We start from the raw sequence: 22,598 nt of genomic DNA, 5'->3' as shown, positions 1-22,598 counted from the left end.
TTACTCAAACAAGAGGTATACAAGGGAGGTAATTTCTACAACAACGGAAATGTTGCAAACCGCTTAAAATAATTTATAAGCGCACCTGACAGTTTCTTTCCAACTGTTGTTCACGTATTCTTCTAAAATTTAGTTTTTCTTGCCAATACATTCACTCGTATTTCGTGGGAAACAACTGTTTTTTTCTCCATAAAATGTAAACAGTTGATGCATATACTATGTACACAGATCAGACATGCTCCTCTATATGAACACAGGGTTCCCTTTTCTGTTCTCATATAGCTTACTCCAGGCAGCTTAAACATTGTACCTGAGCATATCCTGGAATCATCCACCTTTGAAATTATTGTGGAATTGTTTTACACACTTTTGTGGGTATACTTTATGGGGAGCAAGTAATTGTCTCTCATCTCAAGTCACCAGAAGACCAGCATTGTGTGTGATGATCATTTACCCTGTTTTGTCCTAGTTACTGGTCCAATTACTTTTGCTGACTGATGAATATTACCATCAGTGTCTTTATTGCTGCCTCTGAACTTGTATTGTTACCCTAATTTGATATAGTAATACCTTAGTAGAGGCATGTATTGATTTGTGAGCATAATTTTGGAACACACCTGTTAATTACTCACACTTGCTTTCTTTGTTGTTTGTTGGTTTAACACATATATCTCATATGGGCAGATTTACTGCTAATTATTTCTTTGTCATCAGTTGTCTCTGAAAAGAGGTAATCTAGGTGTGCTTTGGTTAGGACTTTCCTGGTAATTGATTTCTTACGACTGTGAGGATTCCAGGTAAGTATTTAGATCCCACATGACCCAGTCATCATGTTTGAGCTGTATCAGTCACGGCTTGCAGTGAATTCGTAGACCAGACTGGTTCGTAGACGTGGAAATCTGGTGGATTCGTAGATGAATTGAGCGGTGGATTTGTAGACGTTAGTAAATGATGTTGGTAAATGTTAGTTTGGTATTATTATTAATTATGACATTAGTGTTTAAAAAAACTAAAACAACATGATGAGCGACGTGCAAATAATAATCTGAGTTTTCTGAAATAAAAACCAAACTACATAATAGGTAAGTATGATCAATATTCAACTACGGAAACAAGCCCAGAAGTAGCAGTGGTGAAGAAGGATTGAGTGGGTTGGACACCGACATTTCCCACAGAATTCGTCAGAAAATAGTCACAATATATAAGCCTAGTGGTTTTTCAAAATTAATATGCTTGCAGAATAATATTCAATTATATATACATGTCTACGAAATCACCGTCTACGAAACAGTCTGGGTTACGAAATCACCGCGTCTACGAACTGGTTCAGTCTACGAAAACACTGTCTCCCATCAGTCACATGCTTCTCAGGTGTTCCCTGAATTGTTAGGTCAACAATTTGACTGTCAACATGATCAGTTGGGTACCTAGTGATGAATCAGTGCCAGACTTATTTGTGGTGCCAGTTTGATATTTGCCAGGAATATTCACTCACATTCATCAGCTGATTCTTCAGCTTGAGAAGTGGTTGCCAGACAAAACACAGGACACTGCCTCGCACATTGTGCTTTATGCAGTGATTGAAATAATTTTTCAAATAAACCTGACAGCCAGGCTGGTGGCCCATAAATGTTGCCTGCCCATCTTGAAAGTTGCTTGCCCAACTTTTTAAATTACTTTTTTGCAATAACTTACAAAAATGCCACCATTTTGTAACAAGTACAAAGGAGTAAGTAACCCTCTCTTTGATTGGTTCTTTTTGAACCATGTGACTACAGATATCCAATTATAGCGTAGCTTACTAAGCCAGCCAGTTTTAGTGTCCTATTGCTATCTTCACTGGCTGAAGAGTTGACCATGTATAATTATGGAATATACTTGTAGCTTTCATTCATCTATAAGACATGACAACTAAAATGGAATGATCGTCCTGAGAGTGACCTGACAGTAGGTCAACCTTAAAAATTTCAGCCAGACGATGGGGCTGGTGGAGAGAATTTCCAGGCAGCCCGTCTCAAATTGTCCAGGTTTTGTGATTACAAACAAAAGTTGGACTGACACATAGTTACATATGTTAGCTTTATTACATAATGTACAATCAATATTCAAGTATCCCCTTCTTTGGTTTCTTTTTTTTCTTTTTCTTCTTCTTTCCCTTAACACCTGTTGTCTCCCCCATTTCCTTCATCAATTCTTCTTCCTCATTATCTGCAGCCATGTCTGGTGTTGTCACATCCTCCTCCAGTGCATCAGGGAGGTCCTTGTCATCACCTTTACACTCCGCCTGTAGATCGGCCGACATCCGACTGTGGAAGCGTCTCCTCACTTACAATGGAAATAATAAGCTATAACAGATTCATGTAGGACAGAGCTGTTGCTAGGATGCTCATCCATGGTCAAAGTTCACTTATTTATCATTCTAAATTAGAAACATTTAACAGACACATTACTATTATCTACCTTTGGTTACAACCCCTGTGATCCTGTGGACAGCATCCTATTCACTATTGGTCTGCTTCCCATCTCAGTGTGACCAGCAACACAAGCCTTATATGGTCAGCACCCACATTCCCATGTGGTCAGCACCCCCAACTGCCACCAGACCCCTAACTCCAACCCCGAACAACCACCACCCCCACCAGTGTCACCACCCACCTGCTGCACTTTCCCGTATATCCCAGACCTTCAGCTCCTTCTCCCCGCCAAATGCGAACACAAAGGGGGCGTCAGGACAGCTGCTGACACAATACAGCTCATTCTGCAACACAAACACATTACAAAATACAAAAAGGTGTTAAATTACAAATTCCACTGATCAACCTGATCAATGTCATGAATAGGAGGTGAAACTAAGTACAAGACAAGACTTCATAGAGACTGATTTTCATACACCATCAAACACCTACAAGATGGTACAAGACTTACCATTTTCAAGTTCCGCTCCAACACCATTGACGGCTTGCCTGACTCAATGTCCCAAACCTTCATCATCTTGTCAGACGACGTTGTCACCAACAGCCCCTTTGTAGCACTGCTCAGGCAAATACCTGCAGAAACAGCACGATGAAACATGTTGGGTGGACAATTTCTGGAGCCATCACAATAATACAGTAATACTGGAACAAAGACTAATACTATAAACCCATGATGTGAACAAGGAAACTGCCGGATGTCACTGCCGGATGTCACCTTACTTGTGTAAGGTGAGATCACATATATAATGATTCAGTGTCAGGGTAGGACTGACGCAGGCTACCAAACATGGATCATCCTTCCTAAACTCTCCACTCTTCATGTACCCTTTATGACCCTATCACTGATTGGGTTGGTTGTTGTTTAATGCTGCACTCAGCAACATTCCACCTATATGGCAGCAGTCTGTAAATGATCAAGTCTGGAACAGGCAATCCAGGGATCAACAGCATGACCATTGGTCTACAGAATTGGGATACAATGACATGTGTCAACCAAGCCAGTGAGTCTGATCACTTGATCCCATTAGTCACCTCTTACAACAAGCATGGGCTTCTGAAGACAATTCTAACCTGCATCATCACGTGTAGACTGTACAAAAAATGTGACACTAATAAAATGACTAGGATTAGGGATAGGATCAAATAACTCTAACATGCCTCAGGGCAGGGCATTAGTTCCAACTAAGCACACTGAATTACAGGAACAGAACAACCAGGCAGATAATGTCCCTGATTAATATTTTTACTTTCTAATATTTTATACTTTTAATATTTAGTCAGAAGAAACTGTTGAAGACGACTTGGTTTAGACAGGGGAGATAACCAACCTGTGACAGCCTGGGAATGTGCTGATAGCGTGAACACTGGTTTACTGTCGTGACGGATGTCCATATAGTAGATGATGCCCTGATCTGTCGTTACCTGGCAACAATCACTTTATAAGACAGGGACTTCAAGCTCATAAAAACATCAGTATTTGTGTTGAGTATTGTAACTGGATATTGTTACACTTCTCCATTTAGCGATAAATTGCGTACTTTGATTTGCTGCCTTGACACATTTCGTTTCTAATTAATAGCACTAGGGACACTCACAAAGAAGTTGACTGGCGACTGGTCGTTCCATAACACCTTCTCTGCCTCGCCTTGCACTGTCCAGGTCTTGTGATTCTCCTCTGGATTCCGACAATCGTACACACGAGCAGTTCTGACAAACACAAGTTCTCATCAGTGCCTCTCTCTACGTGCGTGCGTGCGTGCGTGCGTGCGTGCATGCGTGCGTGCACGCCTGTGTCCATGTATGCTGTGTGCACATTTGAAAGCATTATCTGCCTCACTCAACCTGCCATGTCCTCGCACAGTATTTTTCATGCCAACCTGTGCTTGTACATCTTTCAAAGATCAGACAACCTTCATGGTTTTACGCTGCTTTTAGCTATATTTCAGCAATATCACAACAGGGACACCAGAAATGGGCTTCACACATTGTACCCATGTGGGGAATCGAAACATTGTATCCATGTATCCATGTGACACTTTAACACTAGGATACCTCAAGACCCCCTAAAGAAAACATAACCATACGCTACTGTCATCATGTCAGTGTGAATAAATAAATGTCATACCTGGGTGAGTGAGTGAGTTTAGTTTTACGCCGCACTCAGCAATATTCCAGCTATATGGCAGCAGTCTGTAAATAATCGAGTATGGACCAGACAATCCAGTGATCAACAACATGAGCATCGATCTGCGCAATTGGGAATCGATGACATGAGTCAACCAAGTCAACCATCTGATCCCATTAGTCGCCTCTTATGACAAGCTGAGTCGCCTCTTATGGTAAACATGGGTTGCTGAAAGCCTATTCTACCTTCACGGGTCATCACAGCTGGACATGGACAAGGCACAAAGATGAAGCTGCTGTCCCTAGACTCTGTTCTGAACTTAATATGCCCATCCACAGTGATTGAGCAGGTACAGTTTTATAAATATATACATTTATGTTGCAGGATGTTCCGAATCCAGAAATCCCCACAAGAGGTTATTCATGATATTTGAGAGAGTGAATTTAGTTTTATGCTGCACTCAGATATATTCCAGCAATATGGCAGCCATCTGTAAATATTTGAGTTTGAAGGGGCAACCCAGTGATCAACAGCATGAGCATTGATCTATGCAATTAGATATGACGACATGTCAACAATATCATTGAGCCTAATTCTGTAAGTCGCCTCTTACAACAAGCATGGGTTAATGAAGATAAATTCTAACCCAGATCTTCACTGACTGAAGACGTCTGAGTCACGTGTAGGGTGAATACTCACTGGTCGAAGCCACCAGACAGGAGAGTCTGTGCCTCCAGAGGATGCCAATGCACCGCTTGTACCTGAAACATGGATGTCAAACTGTTGTACATGTAGCACGTGGACTTTACAGTTTTGCAATGGAACAGTTGTGACAAGGTTGTGGCAAAGGTCAAATCAGCTTAGGATTGCATGAGAGGCAGGTGCTCCAGGTAAGACAGGACAAGCTTCCTTTTCCAGAGCACCTGGTGTCATCACTCTTGAATGTTTGGCAGTTAGGTGTAAATGTTTATTCTCTGATGTTAACATTTGATATACATCTAGATAAATAGGTTGTTCACCTTATCTGTGTGTTGTCTGATTGAAGTGACAACTTTCTGGTCAGCTAAATCCCACAATGCAATTGTGTTGTCTGCTGATGCACTGGCAAGAACATTACTGAAGCAGAACAAATGATACTATCACTTGCAGCATAAATGTGAAGGTAATAATCACTGTCTTTGTGTCATCATACATTTACAATGAAACAGATTATTTCAATTCAATTATTTAATTCAATTTCAATTACAAAGAAGAGTCACTGGGCTTAAAAAAGGTTTACCAGTACCAGTCTAGAGGTCTATTTTAATTTCAAATATAAAAAAATAAAATATTTTCTGTGGAATATTTAAAATATGATCATTGGCCCAAAAATGTTGAAACAGACATTACCCTTCCTTCTTTTATACCATGTATAAGAATTGGAATCAGTTCATTCACTTAGCTGTGATTCTTGAGTATAATTATCTATTAGCCAATGTTGAGACCATGCTGTATATTCTCCTTGACAAATTTCATGAAACAATGATGTGTTGATGTCACGGTAACTCACCCAACAACAGAATTCCAGGACAAGTCCAGCACCGAGTCTGTGTGACTTTGTGCAGCTCCTGGCTGAAGTGAAATGTATATACACATTACCATGCACATTCTCATAGAGATCATAACACATGTTGTCATGTTGTCATGCAAACGTCATACACTGGAAGTCCCTGTACACTTCATGTGTGAGTGAGTGAGGCAAGTTTTGCAAAGCACTCAGCAATATTCCAGCTATATCCATACAATCCAGTGATCATCAGCAGGTAACTGACACTTTCAGTCCAGTCCTTCAACCATCACAAGCACTTACCCGTTTTTTCTTCTTTTTGGACTTTTTTGAGCCAAGTACAGCTGCAGGTTCCAGACAATCGACCACATCAAGATTCCATATCTCTATCACAGGCTCCATTGTGGCCACAGCAGCATGGTTACCTGGTCAGTTTCAGAGACGAAATTATTACATATCTCTAGTTGCCATAGTTACCTGGCCAGTATTGGAGAGGAGGTTCTAACCTATCCCTAGCTGGCCAGTATCAAAGAGGAAGTTCTTACATATCTCTAGTTGCTAAGGTTTCCTGGCCAGTATCAGAGGGGAAGTTATTCCATATCTCTAGCTGACATGGCTACCTGTCCAGCACTGGAAAATTATTACATATCTTTAGTTGCCATTGCTACCAATGCAGTATCAGAGAGTAAATTATTACATATCTTTAGTTCCCATGGTTACCTGGCCAGTACTGGAGAGGAAGTTCTTACATATTTGTAGTTGCCATGGTTACCTGGCTAGTATCAGAGAGGAAGTTCTTACATAACTATAGTTGCCAAGGCTACCTCGTCAGTACTACAGAAGAAGTTCTTGCATATCTCTAGTTGCCAAGGTTACCTGTGCAGTATCAGGGAGAAAATTACTACATATTTCTAGTTGCCATGGTTACCTGGCCAGTATCAGAGGAATCAGGAGAACTGTTATATGTTTTGAGGATACCATGGATTAATACTATGCTACCTGTTGAGGCATCTGAGGGGCTAAAGCTGAGCCATTCGACCGCCAGTGGGAAGGACGAGAGCAGGTAGTCATGGTGAACAAACAGGTTGCCCAGCATCTCGTTGTATACTGGTGGATAAAACATGCCATATACCACAGAAACAAGGAACTTTTAAACCAGTTTTAAAGGTAACATGTAACCAAAATACAAACATAATTAACACACAATTGTCACTTATTCATGACATATAATATACACTACTGATTATGTAAAACAAATAATCAAAAAAATAAATGTACAATCAAGAATCAAAAGTGCAATATTTTGTCCTTGGGTTTAGTTCCCTCGAACTGCAGCACCTGGGGGACCGAACCTGATCAGAGCAGGTGGCTGTGCACTTAAGTCTTTGTATTGGCTATTTCATCTGGCAAAAACACTTTTTCCCCAGTATTGGGGGAAAAATTAGTGAATCGTTTGAACTCTGATTTCGCTGGGCTTTTTCAATTGCGTTAATTCTGTAGGGTAAATTGGCATTTTTGATGATTTGTTTTGTATACCGAAAGATTCCAGGATCTGCAAAGCTGTGTTTTGTGTTGCATATGACCTATAAGCATTTCAGTTATATATGTGTGTATTTATGGTGTGACCCACCATCACAGGTAAACTGCCCTAAAACCAAGAATCACATACAGACACACACACACATACAACACATACAACACACACACAACACATACAACACACACATACAACACATACAACACACACACAACACATACAACACAAACACACAACACATACAACACACACACAACACATACAACACACACATACAACACATACAACACACACATACAACACACACAACACACACACATACAACACATACAACACATACAGCACACACACAACACACACATACAACACATACAACACACACACAACACATACAACACACACATACAACACATACAACACACACACACAACACATACAACACACACACAACACATACAACACACACACATACAACACATACAACACACACACAACACACACACAACACACACACAACACACACACACACATACAACACATACAACACACACACAACACATACAACACACACACAACACATACAACACACACATACAACACATACAACACACACACACATACATACAACACATACAACACACACATACAACACACACATACAACACATACACACAGCACATACAACACACACAACACATACAACACACACATACAACACATACACATAGAGGACTCTGGCTGTAGGAAGCTTTGCACATGAAGAGCAAGAAAATATTTTGAAACCTGTTTTCAGATTATTGTATGCCAGGATATTGTCTATGCAACAAAACAGCACAGCAATGGGACATGTTCACTTTACAACAGCTTTACAACGACTGTTATCAAAAGATGTCTCATTTATGTTCCAGACATAAAATATATAGGGTAATATACCAATGAGCAAAGAGCAAACACAAAAAAGTAGCACTGTAAATAACAAGATACACCTAACTATGATTAGAATTAACTCAAAGGAAAAACTAATTTTAGTTTGTAATGCCTGTAGGTTGTTGTATGCATGTTGACAATAAATACATGTGGACACGATTAAAAAAAGTTGTTTGTATGTCACTTTGTTAAAAGCATGTTCAGTACAAATATACGAGTAGATTACAGTCCCAGAATACATATATCCTATACTCTAGCCACAGAGACTGAACTCACCATATACCTCAAGGAAACTGTGGTCTTTGTGTGCTCGGCAGGCAAGTACCAAGTTGTCCATGGGTTTGATCTCAAAGTCTTCCTCGTCACTGTCAACCTGGAATTAGAGTTCACGTTCAGTGTTTCTCCAATAACTGTCCCAGTAGTTGGAGTACATGATGGACAGTTTCAGCAAACACTAGACTTCATGTATAGTGATTCTCTAAAATCTGTTCGAACAGTTGATACGTAGAGAAGAATGTTGTTGCAAACACGAGAGATATGTAGCATCTGAGGTCTGATTGTCTACCACGTCACTGGTCACTTATCATGGACCTCATAAGGGACCAGTGTTTGCAACTCTCTAATTTGCCAGTTGGCCATCAGGGACTGTTGCCACCGGCACGCTTAAAAAATCTATGGGCCTGATTGAAATATGCAGGCTCATTTTGCTTCAAAAAGTCAAACCGATAAAACAAAATAGACCACACTGTGCACAGTTTCAGTTAGTGAATCGTATGGTGAAGGGGGATGTTTTTATTTGTTGACACTGCAATGGGCAAAGCGGTGAAATACCAAGCAGTTCACTGAAACTGTAAGATATCATAACATGAGAAGAAAAAAACACTGTAAAAGTGGTTCACATATCCAAACACGTCCCATTTTGGGACATGGAAATGACTGATATTGATATTATAAGTTGTTCACCGGTCCCTCGGGGACCAGTAGTCATGACTTCTGATAAGTGTAAACTATTAGAGTCTCCCGTGTGTCAGGTGCAAGGTTTTATTTCAATCTGTGTAGATAGGGGTATATATATAGTATGTGTTTATGTCTATTCTTAAATGTTACAATATTACATGTAACATTAGAAATATGTCAACAAAATCTTACGCATGTAAATTAATATTATTGCTGAATTATCTGATAATATAGCGGAATGTTCATTATATACTGACTTTTCTTTGTTACCTGTTTCAGCCATTTCATTCAAATTTCATTCAATAATATAAAAATGTAACTTCCTGAATAAAACTGATATACTTTATACTTTTGCGTAGTATGCTTAACTCCTCCCTCTATGCAAAGATAGAGGAACACTTGAAATCTCTTGAAGTTGCCTTCCAATTGAAGCCGACGTACAAACACTCACCCACCAGAAGCCTCCCTTTCATGCCAATACCGTCACATGACCAGCCATGCTTGCCAATCTCTCTGAATCTCATATGCCTGACACAAGAATTACTGTGAATTCAGCATGCCTGAGAGGGGCTGTGGAGAGGGCTTAATGCCATGAGTCAGGATAAATGTAAAATATCAATTTTATTCTGAAAATGACATATTTTTCCTTATCCTGACTATTGCTTATTATGCTTACAGAATCCGACGGAAATGGCAGGGGATCTGGCCACACTGGATTCTGTTGTATGCCATATGAGTACGTCAATTACTTCCTCCCTTCAGGAACTATAACAGAGTTAGTTCCGTCCTGTTCTCCCAATATTCATCTGTCATGAAGCTTCTATGGAAATGGCTGGTGGAAGACTCCAGTCGTTCCGAATCTGATCTTCAGCACTTTCCTAATTCAGTGCCCCTGGCGGGATGTCCTGTCCCATGTGAGCACCTATTTCCTCCGGCTGAACGACGAAAACAGTAGTGTTGATCGACTTTATCATCATTACTTCCCTAAAGTCCTGTGAGACGGATCTAGCGACGTCCTCAATTCTGCCATTGAATACCATAAATGCTGACCAAGGAGCAAGGGTTCAGTAAAGCTGTCACCCCAAGATGTCTCTGATAATAAACCTTGCCAGCATAGCAGATTCAGTCCCACAGACATAGAGGCTAAATGCTCCGAAATGAACTGTTGAGTGGGGAGCCCAGACTGGATCATCCTTTCTTCTTCATTCTCTGAGTTGCTGAACTTGTAGATGAGCATCTTGTTGATAGCCCTGGGATAGCCGAGTCCGAAGAAGGTATGCAGAGTGATTGTATCCAGTTGAGCCAGTTGCTTATCCTCCACTTTATATGATCGGTTGCCAGTCTCATTGATGAGCTTGTGTGCCCCATCTACTTCGGGCGCTTTCATAAAGGGCTCCATGTGATGTAGTGGGAATTGACGATCGTTAAAGGCCGGAATGTGTTTATTCTGGAACTTAGTCACTTGAAGGTTGTCGACAAAGTTTCAAGGATGGCAAATATCGGCACAATCGGCAGAAATGTCAAAGTGTCAATGTCGTTGTTACTCATCTTATAGGTGTGAGCTTCGTCGGAGTCCTCTGACAGAAGGACTAGGTCCAATTCATTTGTGATCCACGATGTGATCTCTGAGTCTGAGAAGAAGGCGACATCTATCTCCACAGCTCTATGAGCGCATGCGTGAGTGGGGAACGATGTCCATGCAGCAAGTGTCAGCATGGTCGTCCTGTCTATGTGTATCCCTGGAACAACTATCATTCTGTGAATGCCTTTCGCTCACGCCTGTGTGAATTCGTATCCGATGAAGACGACAAACAATGAGGGTGTCTCCGACTAACAGGGCATGTAGACCGTGCAAGCTTGTAGCTGTAGTAAGATTCATGAGTGCGAGCACTCAACAAGTCAATGGAAGGAGCAGCATCCATACTACAATGTGAAGATACAGCCAACGGCTATCATTTCCGTGAACAGAAGCGTGCATACAAAGCCTCCTTTCCATCACCTAATGCAGCTGATAAACTGTCATGAAGGGTGACTGTAGTTGTAGCAGCTGACTGGTGTTTCCTTTCCTCTTCAAAACGGCGATCCATCAGGTTCATCATATGAGAGGTGAATTGTTGCATGAAGAGGCCGGTGTCCAATGACTGTGGTGCAAGCAGCAGCGGTTGACTCGCAGAAGCATCAGACATGTTGTAGACATTGTAGATGTCTGCATAGACAGTAGACTCTCTGAAGGATGCAGCATAGTTGTTGTTGTAGTTGATGAAGTTCTAACAGATGTTGATGGTTGATCATGAGTGTTGACAATCTGTACCACAGGAAGTAGTAGTGACATTCATCAGGAGGGACGATCTCATCGCTGAAGGACTTCATAGAAGCCGTGGAGTGTAGTATCAGCGTAGATCTAGTAGTTAAATTCTCAGTCTTTGGCGATGACAACTTCAACTTCTTAGGTTGAGATGACCCCAATTCTGATGACTTCCTTTTCTAGACAAAGTATCTCGACCAGGCCCCAAATGTATGTCTGGCTGATCACTAAAATTATGAATGTCAGCTGTTATCAACATTACAGTTACAAAATGATTTAGACTTGTGACAGTCTACACTGTTTGTCCTTAGCACACCTTTGAACAGCATATAAATATAATGTAAATTCTAAATCAGATAAATTCTTGCAAAGTTCCAGTGAACAAAGGAGGACGAAATAGGTTTGCATGAAAGACGTACCCTATGCAGATCAACCACTTACCGACATAGTTTACACTGGGAGAAACGATTTCATCAACCATGACGAAGTCTAAGTGAAGAAACCATGTCCAACACACATGATCATTTGTAAATTTCCACAATAATTTTACATGATGACGATAATAATTACAACTAAAACACCAAAACAACTTAGATTATAGGCCTGAAATACAAACAAAACTTATCATCGTATCAGGACCCAAAGTGCCTCCAACCATCCTTGTTGGGCTATGGAGGAGAGTGTGACAAGCATGGCTGGTCGAGTGACAATATTGGTGAATACGAGAAAAGGTGGCTTCTGGTGGGTGAACGTATTGTACATCCGCTTCAGTTAGAAGGGAACTTCGGGAGATTTTAAGTGTTCCATTTTAAGTGTTTTGCGTAGAGGGAGGAGATAAGATAAGCATAATAAACATGAGTCAGGATAAGGAAAAATCCTTCATTTCAAACCCAATCATGAGTGTGTTATGAGAGTGTACTTTCCGTGATTTGAGTTGTTATTAATTATCATTGCGGTAGTTGTAATTGGGTCACAATATTTAAGGTTTTAGTGCTAGTTAATAGGTCACATTTCCTACAGAGAATTATTTAAGCGGTATGCATCTAGGGCAGTACTTTAGAGTTACCTCCCTTTGAAAAACATTAACACGAGGCTACTGCGCCTGTTCTAGAGCTTTCAACGTTAGTGGCAATGGTTGTAAGCAGTGATTGAAATAATTTTTCAACTAAACCTGACAGCCAGGCTGGTGGCCCATAAATGTTGTCTGCCCATCTTGAAAGTTGCCTGTCCAACTTAATAAATTACTTTTTTGCAATTACTTACAAAAACGCCACCATTTTGTAATAAGTACAAAGGAGTAAGTAACCCTCTCATTGATCGTATTGAACCATGTGAATAGAGATATCCAATCATAGTGTAGCATACTAAGCCAGCCAGTTTTAGTGTCCTATTGCTATCTTCACTGGCTGAACAGTTGTCCATGTATAATTATGGAATATACTCGCAGCTTGCATTCAACTTTCTTAAATCAAAATATGACTTGACAATTTAAATGGAATGATCGTCCTGAGAGAGAACTGAAAGTAGGCAACCTTAAAAATTTCAGCCAGACAATCCCGCTGGTGGAGAGATTTCCAGGCAGCCAGTCTCATAATTTACCGGCCATGGGCAGTTGGGCAGGCCGTTATTTTGATCACTGGTCATAAGTGCAAAGAAAATTCTTGAAACTATGACACTTTGGTGAGTTTGCTACATATTTTGTGACCCACTGCCTTAGATTTTGTCTGATCTGTATTGTACTTGAAATCAGTATTGTGAAATTGACTTGTGACTTTGTATAACTTGCTCTCTTTGCTTAATAATACAACATTTGAATGTTTGAGACTTTGTTCTGTTTTGCTGCAAATTTTTAACCGTAACAAGTGAAATATCAATATTTTGCACAAACCACTGTTAATTAATGCATCCATCATTACCACAAACAGATGTAATAAATCATGACAAAGATTACCATTTCCAAAGATTGTCATATGTAACCATAGAATATTGCAAGATTTTTTAAGTCAATGCAATCCTCCATATTTCCAGGGTGTAAATTCCGATGGATTTCCACTATACCCTGGATGCAAAGACTAAGCTAAGCTGTCGTTAAACTCCAGCTTGCCAGGGTCAACAAAGATAGCAGTCTCAGCTGTGAAGGTCTATTTACAAAGTGACTCACTCAACTTCCCAGCGTACACACCTGATTGGATAAAAAGACAGCCAAGGGAGGTAATAAAGTTATCAGGCTGAGCCATAGATGCATCCAGGTTATAATGGAGATCCATTGAAACATATAGCCTGGAGATATCGAGGATGTGTTAATGCAGGGAGTTGACATAGTTATTTTATGCATTAAAGTTTAGATCAGTGTGTACCAAGTTATCAATCCACACATACTTCCAGCAACAAAGGCCTCTAGAGATGTGCCAAGAGTGTTAACATTCGACCAATGACAACACAACCTGTGACAAGATGAGTGGACAGCTTCTATAGTTTTATTACAGACTCACATCTTTTGGCACTGTCACGTAGGGGTCATCGTCATTACTGGCGTAGAACGACAGCCCCCCTACACCACTGATGAGGACATCCTCTGGAAATACAAGGAATGCATTAACTTCCATCATCGATGACAAAGGACAATTGTCTTCCGTTTGTCTTGGATAATGCTAAACACTTGAAAATAGATATTTGTGGCATTAAATGCTAATGGTGGACTCTTGAAAATGGGGATTTCTTACTCTAATAAAAACCCATTTTATCACATACGTGGGTCAAGTCACTGAAAGTTATATTTTATACTTGCACGTCCTCTGTACTCATGGCATCAATTCTTGCACACTTTACTGATTTCTGGCCACAATATTTAAGAATAGACAATGCCTACAAATATGCATATCTATTCATGTCTTCCTGACGTGTGTTTACACTTATCTGACAAAAAAGTATATGTACTGTAAAAGTATCATGTTACCAAGAAGTCTGCCTAATTGAATTCAAACATAGTGCCAATGAAACTGACCACTTGAAAAGGCACATAAATATGGTCACCCTGACTGCTACACTGTCCACAAATATTTTAACAGCCAGTTGATGACAATGCTAATAATAGGAACATACATACTGAACTAAAGTTTTATCAAGCAAATCAATTAGGAGATAACTGCTTGTGTTTCTGTTATCCAGCAGTCGCATATTCACTGAATCAAACCGTAGCCCTTGATGAACTTAATTTGTTATTCATGGTCACCAGAACTGAATATGAATGAATGGTTATCGCCTTGTATTTCCTCATCTCAACTTTCATTGATAGGCTGATATAAAATATCAACTAAGGTAACAACTACCTAGCTGATATTTCAAGCTTTAATGAAATCACCTGTACAGTATGATCATTTACAGAGGGGAAAGTTGGAAAAACTACCGCTTTCTTATTTTGCCTAAGTCAAAACAACACTAGCAAGAAGCAGACTAATTGGCCTTGTACCCAGGTCAGAACTGAATGGTAAGATAGATTATTATTTCAAATCATAACCTGAAATCAGTCTGCATTATTGAGATCTCAAAAATGTCTAGTATATCAGTTATTTTGTGTGTGAGATGTGTAGGCTCTATATAACACAATAATTCCGTACACACGGTATTTGGCTCCAATGAAAATCAGTCTAGCTCAAAGACTAACAAACATAACATACTCAAAGAAATGCTGAATCAGAATCAGAACATCAACTCTGTAAGTTTTTTGCAGAATTTTTGTCCTAATAATCAAAAAGTTGTTTAACAAACTATCATTAAAATATTGACACAGTTCACTTTTTATGACAATGAATAATTACAAATTTTCAAAGTTTGATGACATAATCATGATAATAGTAACGTAAGTTATACCATTTTATTACCCTTAAGATAGCATTTTACTACTCTTAAGATAAATTTAAAATGTTTTTGCATTTCACTTGTTGTTTAACAAAGCCTCATATCTGATATTTTTTAGCAGAAACTATCTCCCTTTATGATCATTCAGGAAACATGGTGTATCTCATTCTTCGAAATGGTGAATGTTTATAGATAAGCCAAATTAAAAGATCTTAAAGATCACACATACTCTATGGGGTGCAAATGCATAAATCACTCATTGACATTGTTATGTATGAAGCCCCGTCATCAAAACTGCTCATTTCGATCTTTAATTAACTTAAATCGACCTTTTTGACAACAGTGCACAATTCTCAGCCGCAAATGAAATTTCAACCAATCAGAGCGGCGCGTCTCTGTGACGTAATTGTAGGTATAGAAATGAGGGTCCATGCAGAATTCATCTACATTTCAGGAGGTAAACTATTTCGTTTACAGGTTTGTACAAACCTGAAATCGCGACAGCTGTTGTGAAAAATGAAAGCTCTATGTTCTCACATCTATTATCATTTAGTTTTGTCTCCTGCTTTGCCTAGTTTTCGAGTTACAACCCTTGTTTTCATAGACAATTCTGTCAAAATCACTTGGTGTCGTTAGGTTGTAATCCGTGTTAGGTGGTATAACCCTACATGTTATTTGTCATCATTCACTTGATGCTCAGTTAATTAATTTATAACAGGTATAATTAGTGGTAACGCCACTTAGATTACCCGACAAAGGTCCCCATTTGGCATTTCTTGTGTCTGGATCAATCAAAGGATTAACTGATAACATGCTGATTGATTAATTACTTTTATGTGGATTTAAATGGGGATTTGTCAAAAGGTAGTGTTTATGTATGTACATTTACTAATCTATAGTGAATACACTCAGTTGTGTCTGTGTCTATGTAAAAACAACACCGTTCTTTCAAATGATTAACCGCAATTCATTGATTGATTGCTCATTATTGGCTACCTAAATTACTTTTTTTTTAAAGAATGACGCACATTATGCAATTCGTTGCCAGGTGTGCTATCTTGGGTGATGAATGAGACTATACAGCAATGTGAAAAACCTGAAACAATACATCACGTTTTTGTATATTAGACTGTTAAAAGACACAGATGAAAGACAAACCTGCAGATGAATTTTATGTCACTCATTTTTGTGGATATTGATGGATACATTCCTCAAACAAGGTGATAGACTGTCATGGCTCCTATAACTTGAATTTGTTTTAATTCTAATATTTGCATTTCGTTTTTAGTAAGTAGCTTTCAAAAGAATCATTGTTTTCGTCGTGAAGTGTAATGATTCAGACAACGTACACTAGGGCATCTGCGTGAATTATGATTCGTATAGGCAAACAATAAAATGCCTTGCTATTACATTCCTGTTATACATTCTTTTTATTAAGTTTCAAAATGCATACAAATATATGATTATAAAGTAATTAGGACTATGAGACCAAATATAAAGATCTATACTGACAAGACTTCGTGTCTACATACTGGTGAGTGAATGTTTACAAACCAAGTATATTTAGCAAGTGAAGAAATTTATTGCACAGTATTTTCACTTTGACCCCAAACTCGCTTATATTATGTTACAGGTTGTGTCATGCAAACTCCTTTTGGTCATGATTCAAATACATATTTACCTACTAGCAGAGAGTAGTTTTGATTTTCTAACCATAATCTCAATCATTCAAAAATGGACTTCAGTCCTTGACTTTACGATTTTCAAAAATGGCGGACGCCCTGTCGGAGGATGAATGCTATTTAAGTTTGTTTTCACCCGACTTACAAAATCAAAGTTACTTTCTACTGGTAGTGAACTATGTATTTTATTGATGGACAATAGGATTTTACATGACATTGCTTATGACATAACAATTTCACTCTTGGAAGTGAGGTGGAGGTCAATATAATATTACTTACAATAATATTGTCACTTCGACCATAACCTCACTTCCGAGGAAGAAAGCATTATATTCATGCAAAATCCTTTTGGTCAGCAATGTGTAGTAAGCAGTCTTGATTTCATGAACTCGATTAAACTTGAACTATATGCTCTATTGTGGAAGCGTGGTAGGGGGCAAACCATTTGATTTAGTACATACCACAGGCTTCCACAACCCTTGCTTCACACACACGAACAACCAATTTAAGCACAAACTACGGGGTCTGGTGGAAATCTGTGCACAGTGACACCATCACCCGACCCCAAGGAGCAACTGACGGCAACACAACAATTCGGTATGTCTTTGGTGACGTCGAGAAATCAGCAAAATGACGAGCTTCCTACACATTTTCTATACAACTAACTGAAAATAGTTCCTTCTATGACGTCACTGCAGGGCTCTGATGACAGAGTTTACGTAACCTGTCTGTGGTTTCGTTTGCAGGCGAGAGAGAATCAGGCGGCTTTTTAACAACTTTTAAGTGCTTGGCATTAATTAATCACAAGGTTTTTTGTCACAAAAAATGGTGTTCCATTTATGACTAACCAGAAGTCTTTCATATGCAGTGGTAAAAAGAGTACCAAAAACTGAGTTTATTCGTTCTTTAAGGGTAATAATTTTGTCACGCGTCACCCTAGGAAATATGGAATTTACAAGGGTCTTAGAACCCTGTATACCCTTTCAAAACACTGTGTTACTAATAGTGTCATATTTGCCTAACAGCATGATCAGAGACAAAAACACATACCATCGTTCTCATCATCATAATCATCCAAGCCATATTTAGATACAATGTCCTCTTCCTCATCTTCTTTCAACTCTTCATGTTTCCGCTTTTTTGCATTTTTCTTCTTTTTTGGTTTTTGACTTGTATCCTCTTCATGTTTTATCTTCTCCTGCCCACCCACGGCTTGTAGTTCATCATCAGCTGCCTCATCTTCATCCTCCAGTTCATCCAAATCACTGGACAAACAAGGCATTCGGATGATTGAATGTGCAGGTAATTCATGTGAGATACAGGTGCATAAGGGAATATAGTTTTAGGAAACTTACAAATACTCAAGAAATATCATGACTAGGGTGGGGGAAACCAAAAATTATCTTCCTTTGCATAAATAAAGGGAAATAAACCTGGCCTTTAGCATTAAAAGCAAACACCTTACCCACTAGCCTACCCCACTGGTGCTTGGGATACTGTGACTCTAACCAGGAGATCAACTATTACTACACTATATTGTAATCATCAGAGCACAGGGATATATAGAATTATGGCCGATGTGTTACATACTCTCTAGTTGCCTCAATGACTCTCTCCAAATCCTTCTTGTCAAGTTCAACCTGAAATAAATATGCAGATACTCATAGTTGTCCTGGAATCGCTGCATCCTGCTCCCTGGAAGGAATTTCTAGGTAAGAAAGATATCCAGTAACCTAAGTTGGTGGTAGGATGCAATCAGTGTGGATATATTGTACAGATCATGCAGTATATTGCTTAGTTGGGTAACCCTGGTTTCAGTTCCAATCTGTTTTTCCAGCAAGTACTTACCATACTCACATGTAAACAAACACCTGAAAAGAAATATTTATCTGTGTGAACTTCTTTATTGTGGATAACACAATATACCAGAGTGTATGCTTGCTTCTTCATTAGGAAGACCCTCCAAAACATTGTGTTATTCACAATAAACATGATAAAGCAACTGACACCCATAAATCTTGCTTTTCTCATTGATTCCACTTCTAAATGCCTTTCAGAGATTTAAACAAACACCTCTACTTATCAGTGCTGATAAACATGACAACCAGTAACTAAAGTTTAACTGATCTGTACCAAACGACTGGAGACCTGTACACAAATTTTTCGTCTTTATCCCAAATTTGGATACCACATTGTTTCATAGCTTTTCTGTTGAATATAACTGCATTACCTTTATCTGTATAAACCTAAAATGACAACAAAATAAATGTTTCAGCACTACTGTGTTAACAATCCTGACCTGAACTTTGATACTTTGATACTATGATAGCAATGTATTCATTACAGTTACTCTATTAATTTTCCCAAGTTCATTCATTTTACATATAACATATTTATTCACTTTACAGAGTTTGCCCTGAAAATCACTTTGTTTGGTCTCAGTGTTCTGTAACAGATGACATATAATTATGATGCTTTGTATTCTCTCAATACACTGATCATGTTTTGAAGGGGCACTAATGCGGAGCGAATAATGTTTCTCACCAACGGTCTAATTACGAAACCAAGCAGCAAATTGGTCAGCACCCGCTCCTTCGACCGTGACGGACAAAGGGACTGGGCTCCTGTCCACATTAGCAGAATTTCTTCACCCTAAAAAGTGAGGAGGCTGGATGCCCATCACATACCGTTATTTAAAAATATCCATGGTATTCCTTATCTGACTGTAACAAAATATCCCATAAGTAGTTTTTTTTCTGATGCCTGGACGGTATAGTGACTGATCCAATTTGATCCTATTTCTGTGTTATTTACCTTGATACTCGATCATGTCAAGTGAAAATATGATTACATACATGTAGCAAGCCATTTGTTTCATATAAGTCCGAAAGATTGCAAAGCTTTATATTTAGATAGTTTTGAGGGTTGGCCCAACTGTCATAGCAAACATCATCCGTAAATGTTGGTAGCTATTACACTGGTTTATTATCTGTGACAATAAAAAGCACACAGTTGATTTATCTGAATTTGTAAACTAATAACAACGACTTTGCCATTGGTAGAGAAATCTGAAAACTTTCTCACATAAAAAAAACTGATTATACCCATTTACCCAAGTACACAGCAAATACCTACGTGCATTTCTTATGAGTGTAGATTTACGTAATCTATACCGAATACACCCTGTCATAAAGTACGAGTGTAAAAACAACATCCTTCCTACAAAGAATTAACCGCCACTCCCTTGACTGATTGATTGTTGCTCATTATTGGCTAACGCATGGCGGATATCATACAGTTAGTTGCCAGGTGTGCTGTCCTGGGTGACCAGTGAGATTATGTATACACCAGTGTGAAAATTTCTCAAACGACGTGTCACTTTTATGCATATTAGACTGTTGAAAGACACAAGACATAGAGCAGGATTATTTACCAGCTGCAGATAAATGGAATATCATTCGTTTATGTAGATACCTCCTGAACGAGGTAATAGCCTGATATTGTTGCTATAACTTTCATCTGTCTTTAATTTAATATTTGCATTTTGTTTTAATTTATTTCTTGCAACATTCAGCAGAATCTGCATTACAGAAAACATGCACTAGGTTGCGAATAGGGGGTGTGTGAAATATGATACAATGTTTAGATATTATAAATAAAATCATGTTAGGCATTCACTGTAAGTATAAGCAGACCGTGTGGGCTTTTTTTCATTAACTTTCAAAATGCATACAAATGTGACAAGGAACTAAATACAAAGACCTACACTGACTTCATTATTTTTCAGTCATAACAGGTTATTTTTTATATCACTGGCAGATGAGTAAACTTCAAGTTGTTTGATTTGTTTTCATAATAACAAAGTAAAATGACTTCATCTTTGTTGATCAGTCTACACATAAACTATCAGTTGCGCATATTGGAGGCGCAGCAGAGATCACGAACCAGTCACAAATTCTGGGTACTCACGGTAGAAAAACAATAACAAAAGAAACCACCAGTCCACAGAAATTGCTCCGCATTAGTGCCCCTTTAAGTGTTGTGAAGTGACAATGAATGATAATGAAACAGTCACACCCACTTTAATACTCATGTAATTATGGTATAAAACAACAGTTAAGACAGCTGGCAGTTGTTATAGTATTCAAACAATTAGTTTCTTGGAAATCAGACAGTGGAACAAGAAAACTGACCACATATCCACACTGCTTGCATATGAAACAAACAAAACACAGTTTTTGCATTGCCTTGGGGATATACTTTTCAGAGGTGTAGGGAATACCTCGACAGACTTAAGAGTATAAATATAATCAAAAACGTCTTGGTCCTCATGATACAGAATCTTACAGATAAATATAACTTTGATCATTTCAGTGAATCATTCTATAAATGTCAATTATATTTTAAGGTTATAAAACATTAACAGCTTTGACCAGGTAAACATTGTTTGCATTCACTTGCGGTCCAAAATATTAGTGGTACGAAATAAAACATGTTCGACACATTATTTTAAAAAATATTTAGTAGTTTTTTTTAAATCTGCCTCTTCCTCGGAGAATCTATCATTTGTTTAACTGCTCTGTCGCTGTGGTTAGTAAATGAAAATAGTCTGATTTACAACACCTTACCTTGTGTGGACTTTTTTCTGCAACACCTCTTTTGACCCACGCAAGACAGGGAACTACATTCATAGCTTATATGTTTCGGGATCGTAGTTATAATTTATAAACAAACCCCAAACCTCGCCATGTGGATAAACCGGATGTTAAGCGAAGTTACCGTTCGTGTATACTAAGGGCGATAACCCTTCATCTACAACGAGAGACAAACAGATTTTATCAGTATGTTCTAACCGGTTTCTGTAAGGTAATCGGAAAAAGGTCATGGAAAAATAACTATTTAAATGTTCTCCAGTTCTTTACTTTGTTTATACTGTATTTTAATTTCACCCCGTGCAGTTAATCTCCAGCCTCCAGTTTACAAGTTATTTGAAAATAAAGTCTCCCCCCCCCCCCCACCACACACACACAACACACATCTGTCATATAAACCTCCTGTTCTCTGTATACTTTGTTCCTTTCAGTGTGGTACTGTAAGCAATTGGATATTATCAAGACAGGAATTTATTATATTTTTTCCTACCCATATCTGACTTTTTTCCAGGACTTTATTACGACCTTTTATCAA

At 38.7% G+C, this 22,598-nt stretch overlaps 1 protein-coding gene across 1 annotated transcript; it reads right to left on the bottom strand.

Annotated features, from left to right (window-relative positions):
* Positions 1-2,065: 2,065 nt before the first annotated feature.
* On the bottom strand, positions 2,066-22,216 carry LOC137286232 (periodic tryptophan protein 1 homolog). The gene is made up of 15 exons (XM_067817960.1): positions 22,040-22,216; positions 19,002-19,051; positions 18,462-18,676; positions 14,364-14,446; positions 8,886-8,982; positions 7,145-7,252; positions 6,449-6,570; positions 6,149-6,210; positions 5,619-5,715; positions 5,299-5,360; positions 4,070-4,181; positions 3,803-3,896; positions 2,926-3,047; positions 2,656-2,758; positions 2,066-2,325 (listed from the first exon to the last, which is right to left on the bottom strand). Exons 1-15 carry the CDS (start codon positions 22,100-22,102, stop codon positions 2,099-2,101), a joined length of 1,617 nt encoding a protein of 538 aa, XP_067674061.1. The 5' UTR covers positions 22,103-22,216; the 3' UTR covers positions 2,066-2,098.
* Between the last annotated feature and the right edge of the window lie 382 nt (positions 22,217-22,598).

This window comes from Haliotis asinina, chromosome 6, assembly GCF_037392515.1.
Source record: "Haliotis asinina isolate JCU_RB_2024 chromosome 6, JCU_Hal_asi_v2, whole genome shotgun sequence".
Lineage (NCBI taxonomy): Eukaryota > Metazoa > Mollusca > Gastropoda > Lepetellida > Haliotidae > Haliotis > Haliotis asinina.
This window is presented reverse-complemented; position numbering and strand designations above follow the sequence as displayed.

What these genes read in the sequence shown, in the direction of transcription:
- LOC137286232 (XM_067817960.1), bottom strand. Translation starts at nt 22,102, where the DNA reads ATGAATGTAGTTCCCTGTCTTGCGTGGGTCAAAAGAGGTGTTGCAGAA. An exon ending in CAGAAAAAAGTCCACACAAG is followed by an intron (nt 19,052 to 22,039) that starts GTAAGGTGTTGT and finishes TATTTATTTCAG; the next exon opens with GTTGAACTTGACAAGAAGGA. An exon ending in CTGTCTGGTGGCTTCGACCA is followed by an intron (nt 4,182 to 5,298) that starts GTGAGTATTCAC and finishes TGTGTTTGTCAG; the next exon opens with AACTGCTCGTGTGTACGATT.